General features: G+C 27.0%; 4 protein-coding genes across 6 annotated transcripts in view; 1 reads left to right on the forward strand and 3 right to left on the reverse strand.

Moving 5' to 3' along the window:
* LOC106792335 (39S ribosomal protein L32, mitochondrial) overlaps positions 1-221 on the reverse strand; it is a 1,546-nt gene extending 1,325 nt beyond the window's left edge. The window contains exon 1 of the mRNA XM_014758708.1: positions 40-221. Within this exon, the coding sequence (XP_014614194.1) occupies positions 40-130 (91 nt within the window). The 5' untranslated portion in view covers positions 131-221. The remainder of the gene's footprint in view (positions 1-39) is intronic.
* Positions 222-570: 349 nt separating this feature from the next.
* LOC106792463 (N6-adenosine-methyltransferase subunit METTL3) lies at positions 571-2,636 on the forward strand. The gene is made up of 4 exons (XM_014758895.1): positions 571-724; positions 806-1,001; positions 1,107-1,613; positions 1,717-2,636. The coding sequence occupies exons 1-4, from the start codon at positions 571-573 to the stop codon at positions 2,510-2,512; spliced, it is 1,653 nt and encodes a 550-aa protein (XP_014614381.1). The 3' UTR covers positions 2,513-2,636.
* A 442-nt stretch (positions 2,637-3,078) lies between these two features.
* On the reverse strand, positions 3,079-5,987 carry LOC106792471 (neuroepithelial cell-transforming gene 1 protein-like). Of its 3 annotated transcripts, XM_014758919.1 has the most exons (6): positions 5,555-5,987; positions 4,976-5,220; positions 4,510-4,873; positions 4,191-4,367; positions 3,939-4,115; positions 3,079-3,816 (listed from the first exon to the last, which is right to left on the reverse strand). In XM_014758919.1, the coding sequence occupies exons 1-6, from the start codon at positions 5,618-5,620 to the stop codon at positions 3,415-3,417; spliced, it is 1,431 nt and encodes a 476-aa protein (XP_014614405.1). In that variant the 5' UTR covers positions 5,621-5,987; the 3' UTR covers positions 3,079-3,414. The 3 variants fall into 3 exon arrangements, with proteins under 3 accessions (XP_014614405.1, XP_014614393.1, XP_014614400.1); XM_014758907.1 differs by having other exon boundaries at positions 3,939-4,367; XM_014758914.1 differs by lacking the exon at positions 5,555-5,987 and adding an exon at positions 5,309-5,403 and having other exon boundaries at positions 3,939-4,367.
* A 928-nt stretch (positions 5,988-6,915) lies between these two features.
* LOC106792532 lies at positions 6,916-8,793 on the reverse strand. The gene is made up of 2 exons (XM_014758993.1): positions 8,452-8,793; positions 6,916-8,385 (listed from the first exon to the last, which is right to left on the reverse strand). The coding sequence occupies exon 2, from the start codon at positions 8,319-8,321 to the stop codon at positions 7,602-7,604; it is 720 nt and encodes a 239-aa protein (XP_014614479.1). The 5' UTR covers positions 8,322-8,385; positions 8,452-8,793; the 3' UTR covers positions 6,916-7,601.
* Positions 8,794-9,110: the final 317 nt, after the last annotated feature.

Genomic DNA, 9,110 nt, shown 5'->3' on the forward strand with positions numbered 1-9,110 from the left:
ACAATATATACTATTTTAAACATCAAAGAAATTATTTACCTGGCGGAAATCTGTTATTAATTATTATTTTTAATGCTTGTTCAAATTTTTGAAAAGCAGAAGTTAACCTTTTTATAATAGAACCTGCCATTGTGTAACAATTTTAAGATCAACTTGTATAAACTTGATCTGTTAATGGACTTGGTGCACCACCTTTCGAGCATAAAAATAACTATTCGTTCAATGGTGAAATAACAAGTTACGAGAAAATTATTTGTGACTATTTATAAGAGAGTATTAATGTAAATAAACAGTAATGCAGTATTATGTATTCATATTTTCATTTTTAAAAAAATGTTAATAATAAAAATTGTTAGTGCATAGTTATATCAATATATTATAATAATTGATGAATACACAAATTGAGTATTAAATGAGACACTATTTCAGTATTAATTTTTAAACTTAAATATATTTTAAATATATATATTCTTTTTATATCGGTATAATTTTTTTAATACATAATATAAGTAGATAACTATTAAAGTAAGATTTTATTATATTATGCATTTAGAATATATATAAGGAAAAATGTCTGACGCTTTTGAAGAAATTCAAGCAATTAAAATTAAAAGGAATAGTTTACGTGAAAAATTACAAAAGCGAAAAAGAGAGAGACATGAATTATTTACTCTTACTTCTTCCATACCATCTACCTCAACTGCTGATTCACCTCTTCCTGGTGGTAAAACATTTGAAATCATTTTATTTTTCTTCATCAAAATAATACTTAATTGTATATTTAATATAGTATCTTTTTCCATAGATTCCAATACATCTTCAAAATCTGATCATAATGAATATGAAAGAGATATTCTTTGTATATTACATGAGTCTTTACCAAATCTACCAATTACATCTGCGGAAATAATAGATCAACTTCGTAAAAATCTGAATGCAGATGTGTCTACTTCTGATATCCATAAAATTTTAGAGAAACTAGCTGCACAAGATATTATTAAGTTAGTGAGTTCTATATTATTATTTGATATCTTTTTAAATATATTTATCAACAATGATTTTAAGTTATATATACATAAATATTATTAATATTTAATTTTTTTTAGAATCAAAGAGGTCACGGAAAATGAAGTCTTTGGATATACAGTTCTCTCTGTTGCAGAATCACAATCATCATGTCTCTCTCAATCTGATGACACAGAAAATCCTGAGAGTGCAGAAACATCCGCATCTGAATTAAATGATTATATGCCTTCAGAAAAACAGATAAAAATAGATAAAAAAAATACAGAGGATATAATGTCATTGATCTCAATGCCCACAATTAGAGAAAAAGAAAGTAAAAAAGTAGGAGAACAAATCTTGGATCTTTTGTCAAAACAAACATCTAAAGAAAAATCGTTAGCAGAAAGATTTCGTTCTCAAGGCGGTGCACAAGTTATGGAATTTTGTCCACATGGAACAAGAGTCGATTGTGCCAAATTAAATGGTGGCCCAGGTTTTGCAGAAAAATGTAAGAAATTACATTTTAAAAAAATTATACAAAGTCACACAGATGAATCATTAGGAGATTGTAGTTTTCTTAATACTTGTTTTCATATGGATACATGCAAGTAAGTTCTCTCATTTTACATTTATTTAAATATATATATTTAATGTTTATCATGTTTATATATTTTAAGATTTATATAAATCATGATTACATATATCATTCAGATATGTCCATTATGAAGTAGATGGCCCTACTGCACAAACAAAAGAAACAAATGATTCTGATGGTATTAACAATGCTACTATTAACAAGACATTAAATCCTGATAATAAAAATGGTAGTAACACTAGTTGTACAAGTAGTGTAGGTAGCGAGTTAACTCTTTATCCACCACAATGGATACAATGTGATTTACGATACCTAGATATGACAGTTCTCGGTAAATTTGCTGTGATTATGGCTGATCCGCCATGGGACATTCATATGGAATTACCATATGGTACAATGTCAGATGATGAAATGAGGCAATTAGGAATACCTGCACTTCAAGATGAAGGACTTTTATTTTTATGGGTAACAGGAAGAGCAATGGAATTAGGAAGAGAATGTCTTCAACTATGGGGTTACGAAAGAGTTGATGAAATTATTTGGGTAAAAACAAATCAATTACAGAGAATTATAAGAACTGGAAGAACAGGACATTGGTTGAATCATGGAAAAGAACACTGTTTAGTGGGTATGAAAGGAAATCCACGTATTAATAAGGGATTAGACAGTGATGTAATTGTAGCAGAAGTTCGTGCAACTAGTCACAAACCAGATGAAATTTATGGTATTATTGAACGCATGAGTCCTGGAACAAGAAAAATAGAATTATTTGGTCGTCCACACAATGTACAACCTAATTGGATAACACTTGGTAATCAAGTAGATGGAGTACATTTGATTGATCCACAATTAATTAAAGCCTTTAAAAAACGTTACCCCGATGGAAATTCAATGAAACCTACAAAATCTTAAAATCAATTATGCATCTAAAAATAAACAATTTCAAAATATGTTTTTCTTACCTGTTTAGAGGATTATTCTTTATAAAAGTACAAAAAAATATGTAATTGTAAATATATTTTTATAGAAATACGAATTTACATATTATATCATATTATTTATATTAACTTTGAAATCTTTGTAATATAATAGAAAAATTTAGATTTCTGACTACAAGATAAGTACATGCATAGGACATTTGTTTTGGTGCATGTAAAAACTTGGTATGTAGCAATTTAATTTTTACATATTGTTGGTTAATGTTTTATTTTTAATATATTTTGTATAGCTTTAGTAATTTTAAAATACATGTCTAAATTTTCTTAATATTTTCATGTAATTTAACTTCCACAAAACAGAAATTCGTAAGCTTAAGTTAATTCAAACTTTGGAAGTTAATATTTCCGAAAGTTACTTTTATTACGTATCAATTATTTATATGCATCTAGATTTAAGAATTAATTGTGAATAAATTGAATCTTGTTTATGTATCGCTAAGATACATATATGTAAAACTGTTTTAGTATACAAGCTACATAGGAATAAATATTTATCTATATTAAATAAAAATTTAATCATTACATGTTTAGAATTGTGATCAACATTATATTGATAAAATATAGTGGAATGATTCCATCACAGAACAATTCTCTCATGAGTAAATTAATATAAAATACATATATTAGTTTGAATTGAAAAATATAAGTACTTTTAACAGTATTTTTCATATATATATATATAAATATACATTCAATTAATATTATTCTACAAGTGTTTCAATTACACAAATAAAATTACATACAAATAATTATTTGTATTAAAATGAAATAATTGTAAAAAACTTATTTATACGTGCAATTGTAATTATAATTATGTTATTTATCGAAAGAAATACTGTTTTGTTTTTGTTTTAAAACATTTTTTTTTAAAGGAAAAGTAAAGTTTTCATCTTTACTATTTCCTGATTTTCGTATAGACCGGTTAGGCGTTTGCATTATTAAATTTAACTTATTTTCATTACCATTATTTTCTTTAGTATTTAAAGAGTTAATAATTTTATTGCAGGCATCAGTCCAATGCCGTTTACCGTGTTTATCTTCTGATATGAGAAAGTAATCACCGATTTTAAATCCAAAATCTGTACAATTTTTCTGTTCGGTACATAATGATATTTGCTCTCTTGGTATAACAGGAAAATATAGATTATATTTTTTAGGTATACGTCTTGTAGAGCGTGTCATAGCAAAACACGTATCAAAAAGAAAACAATAAAATTTCTGAAATATAATTAGTAAGATTAGAACTGCTTACTTATATATGTTAGATATAAAAAATTACAATTTATTTTTTATACGTATAGTTTTGCGAGTTTAATTTATATTGTAAAAGATTGGCTTACCATTCCTCTCGCATCTTTCAATTGCCCCTCTGTAATTAATTCTGTAGCATTATTAATACATTCAGTTGGATCATATTCATTTTTAATATTGATTTTTGTTTGAGCTAATTTGCATTCAGCTTTTCCCATAGCTTCATCAATATTTTGTAGTAATTCTGTGAGTTTATTAATTGATTCCTGTAACGGAATTTGATCTAAATGATCAATAGTAGTATGTCTTAATATTTCTTTGATCAATAAAGGATATTTAACTATTCTTGATCTTGGTACATCTAAGTAAGCCCATAAGTCAAGAGAATGGGGTGATCCTAACTTTCTTTTTAAAAATGCCTGGAAACGTTTATTAGTTGCTTTCTTTTCCTCGAGTAAATGCCTTGCCCATACTTGTGTTCTACATCTTTCTAAATAAGGTTCCGTTAATTTTGGTATCTGTAACAATTGTAATATGCAAATTTTATTATTCGATCATGTTACTAATAATTCGATTTTTATACTTTAATATAAGAATTGTGTGTACATACATTTCTTTATTTCATAAAAAATAATAATAAAGATTATACTAGAGACTAACCCAATTGAGTATTGTAGCACCAATGTTGTCTGTAAATCCTGAACAATCTCGTAAATTAATCAACTCATTTCGTAAATTACCGTGAATTTCAATAATTCTTGTAAGATCACTGAACAGTGTACGTATTTCTTGCAAAGTGAATATATTACTAGAAACCAATGGTGCATAATAATGATCATGAAGAATTGTAAGTTCATCAATGAGTAAGTTTTCTCCGCAACATAATTCATAAATTGCCTCTTGTCTTTTTACTTCTCTTTGACCTAAAGTGCTATTTAATGTTTCTTTAACGTTTGCATTTGCTATATCGAGCAACCAACTTCTAAGCGTAAAATTATTTGTACCATCTGAACTGTTTCTCCGTCTATAAAAGTCCATGTAGAGAAATATTTATGAATATGATTTATATGGCACATAAGAAAGTAATAGTCGATTAGACAAGATTAAATTTTTAAATTCTATTTACTTTTTCCTTATTGTATTTGCATGAGCGTCTTCATCGGTAAATAAAAAATCATCTGTGTTTTGTTGAATACTAAATGATCTATGAAGAGTATTCCCAACTTTTACGCCCAAAGTACTAGAAGAGAATATACTACTAGCTACTTCTGTAATTCTACGTCTCTTTTTCTTTTTTCCAGTATCTGATTCTATAGATATATCCATAGAATTAACACTAACTACATCACTTTTTGGTCGTTTTCTCGATCTCTGTTAAATAAAATATTAATAATTATTAAAATATTATTACATAATTCATTTGTTAAATCATCTAATTTTATACAAATAATATAATTACTAGTATCGTGGTAAACCTAAATAAACAATGAGACATTTTCAATAATTACTAAATTATAAAATCCTTTCTTAAGCATTTCAGCGGACTAAAGTGTTATCTATAAAAATACAAGATCTCTAGAACGATATTTAAACTGATAAAATTATGCTTGCGTCATATCAATGACAGTCTTATCACTCTCAATAATACCGAAGGATATGTCAACAAACATTCAAAAAACACATTATTTACAATTGAAATGCTTACCAGCCAAAATCTTTTTCGAGGTTCTTGAAATACCTCTTTTATTGTTACGTTGCAGTCATCTCCCATTATAATTTTACAAAAAATCTATTGTAATTTAATAAAACAATAGTTGATGCATAATACAAATATAATATTACATGACGATGTATAATTCAAACGATATGGCATAATCATATACACCAAAAAGTATTTAATTTTTTAATATATGAAATAATTTGAAGTTTCAGATCGAAAAATCCCCTATTTATAATACAATATAATTTTTTAAAAATACATTTTATTAGAAATTCTTATTTTATTTTTAATAATATAATTTATACAAATTATGACAAAATACATAGAAATAACGCTTAAAAAGTTAATGTCACAATTATTCCGTTCAACCGTTAGTCAAGTTACGACACTTTTTTGATTAATCTTATATCATACAGTGCAATAAGGTTTAAAAATCAGAACAAGGAACCTTCATAAGCATGACGCGGTGGCGCTATAATCGCGTTTATCGCTAAGGATGAACTTTTCATTGCTGAATGCTCGACCAATCATAAAGCGTCTTTTATTTACAGATTTCAGTTTAATTAAAACTCTTCCTAATAAAAGGATTAGTGATATGATTTTTTATTACACAGTAGTATTATTAATTAAAAATGATATATACAAGTAAATTATTAAAATTTTTCATGAAATATATTTTTGGTCATTTCAAACAAGTTCGATCAATCTAAATCAACGATTAGCTTAATAAGCAGAATAGCCAATAGTAAAATTACAGTTAAATTTCGACTATAATACCAAAAGATGTATGTAGTTAAAAGTTCTACTGTTGGCAACATTGTTAATCAAAATAATTGTTTATTCAAAATAATCTTAGTTATATGATAATGTATTCACGTATGCCTGCAAATTGTTTTAGTTGTACGATTAAGAAACTCGTCATGTCACTTTCAGTTTGTGCTATTAGAACGAAGCTCCGTATATTCGTCATTAATTGCAAGTAATTAGTAATTTTTTCTAATGTACATTCTCTAATTATATATCAATTATTAAATAATTATAATCATTTTTCTTTTTTTTTCTGTCTTTACAATTTGTAACTTCGATTGAATGTATTGTGTTCAATTTTGTTTTTTAAGAACACAATACAAACATAATTTATAATGATTGAAATATATTTTATTTTTATTAGTAACATAATATTTTTGAAATAATAAAATTTTCTTCTCATGATATAACGTATAATTAGGCATGTAAATTTGATTTTATTGCAACGTTAATAAAAATTGGATAATAATAGATAGGAAATTAAATTGAAAAGTACATCTACGAATTGGACGAATTATATTTCATATTTATATGCATTGATTACATAATTGATGTATTTATTTATTGTTACAAATAATCATCGTTGAATACATGTCAACTCTTTTTGATTTTCGTATATTAGAAGTGTCTAAAATTGTTTTTCGAAATATACGTGTATATGCATTTCCGAAGGCACACATATAAAGACAAAATATTAAATATAATTGTTTACTGTTTTATAAAAAATATAGTTATAAATATTTGTGGGATATACCAAAGATTTTGAAGATATTTATTAATAAAATGTTTAATTTAATAAAAATATCTGCTTCTGATTTTTACAGCTTTAATTGTTTTATAGATTTATGTATAGTTATGCTTTCTATATTAGTAATGATACAAATATACAGCACATGCTGCAATCTCCAAAATCTGGCTCGGTATTGCTTGGGATCTATCAAAATCTTATTGTAAATTACGCAACGCAACTACTACAGAGCTGCATATTTTAATGTGTTTCTAAAATGTTTTTTTTTGTAAGTGTATCTAAACACTAATATGGAGTTATGACTTTTATAAACAACTTTCATAATACTAAATCTTAGGTATAGTGCTCCTCGGACATTTGTCCGATATAAATCCAAACTTGTACGTGAAATGCTTTATTTTCGATGAATAAGTCGCAAAATCTATACGGAGAATTCGTCAATTATATCATGTCCTTCGATTCCGATGCATGCACCAATTATTTATTCCGACGTGCGGCGTCATGCAATTGTAAGCCATTCATCATATTTATGCTATCATAAAATGCAACATCTTCTTTTAATTGTTTAAGTGTGGTAGTATTTCCGAGGGTGAATTTATTATCTGAATTGTTACTTGTTTTCTGGAAAAATCGTTCTAACGCCGACGGCCTTCTGGTTCTTCCTATCCAAGAATCACTGACTCTTTTATTAATTTCATTTATTTGCAACTTACATTCCATTTGTTTCGTGATATTCTCAGGAAATGTAAAAAATTCTGCTTCTAAACAAGATTTCAGTTGTTTCCACGAAAAACAACATTTTTCTAATCGAATGAATTTTCTCGCTGATCCTCTTAACATTCGTTTACAGTATACTACTTTCTGAAGATCGGACCAACAGCATGCATTTGCAATTACTTCGTATTTATGTAGCCAGTGTTCAATATTTGTGGTATCGTCACCATTGAACGTTGATATTATCTCCTCTAACTGTTTAATTGATGAAATTTTCAAGGCATCCTTTTTATTGTTGGGCTCGTGGTTATCGTCCGAATCCTGAGAATTATCTCTCTCCTCAAAATTCCTTCTTAGCATATCCCTATCATGATCGGCTTTTATTTGTCGGAACGTATTACTTAAGTGTACAAATCGGTTTCTTTCAAACATGCGTATAGGTGTTAAATTATTCTCTGAATCTCTAGTACTCATCCTGTCCATTTTTAATAATTTAACGTTTATTTTTCAATTTTTACTGTTTGTATTAATATTCCAGATGAGATCTCTGAAATTATGTGATGGTAACAGTTAAACAATTTATTAAAAAATAAAGGTAGTTATGATTACTTACCTCAATGTTAACAATATAATAAGAACCAACGAAAAAAGTAAACCGTTGGTTACCGTTTAAGATCGTACCACTGAATCAGTACTGACGCTTTGCCTTTGTCTCATGATTCCAACTCGAAACGCTTCTAACTAGCACGCATATTTACATGCGAATTCATCCTAATATACTTATATCACAAACTCTCAATTGAACGATAATTCTCGACATGTAATAACGCAAACAACGAAAAGACGCAACATAACGCTCTGATAATTGATCGATATGTACGTAAACTTTCTTTTTTTCTTTCTTTACTTTTTTTTTATTTTTCATTTAAAAAAAAAAAAAATTGATCAGTGTAAAGGTTAGTTCACAATGTTCCTAGACGACATAGCGCTCGTATAACATTCAGCGCCAAACCTGCGTGAGGACGCTCAACTTAAGCCCCACTCAGGCTCAACAAGTTGATGATATTTTCGAATTTTTACAAATATTTTTCTTTTTTATTTTTATTTTATGAAAAATTTTACAAACTATATTATGAAAAATAGTATTTTTTGCAAAAATTTTTGTTCAAATAAAATGATGTTTTCCTCAAAATTCGAAAAAGTTTCTGATCAATAAATTGTAGCTATTTTAGTATAGAAACAGTTTATAAATATCACGTCCAATGATGCTTG

The sequence above is a fragment of the Polistes canadensis genome, unplaced genomic scaffold (assembly GCF_001313835.1).
Source record: "Polistes canadensis isolate GaletaPanama2010 unplaced genomic scaffold, ASM131383v1 scaffold_9, whole genome shotgun sequence".
Lineage (NCBI taxonomy): Eukaryota > Metazoa > Arthropoda > Insecta > Hymenoptera > Vespidae > Polistes > Polistes canadensis.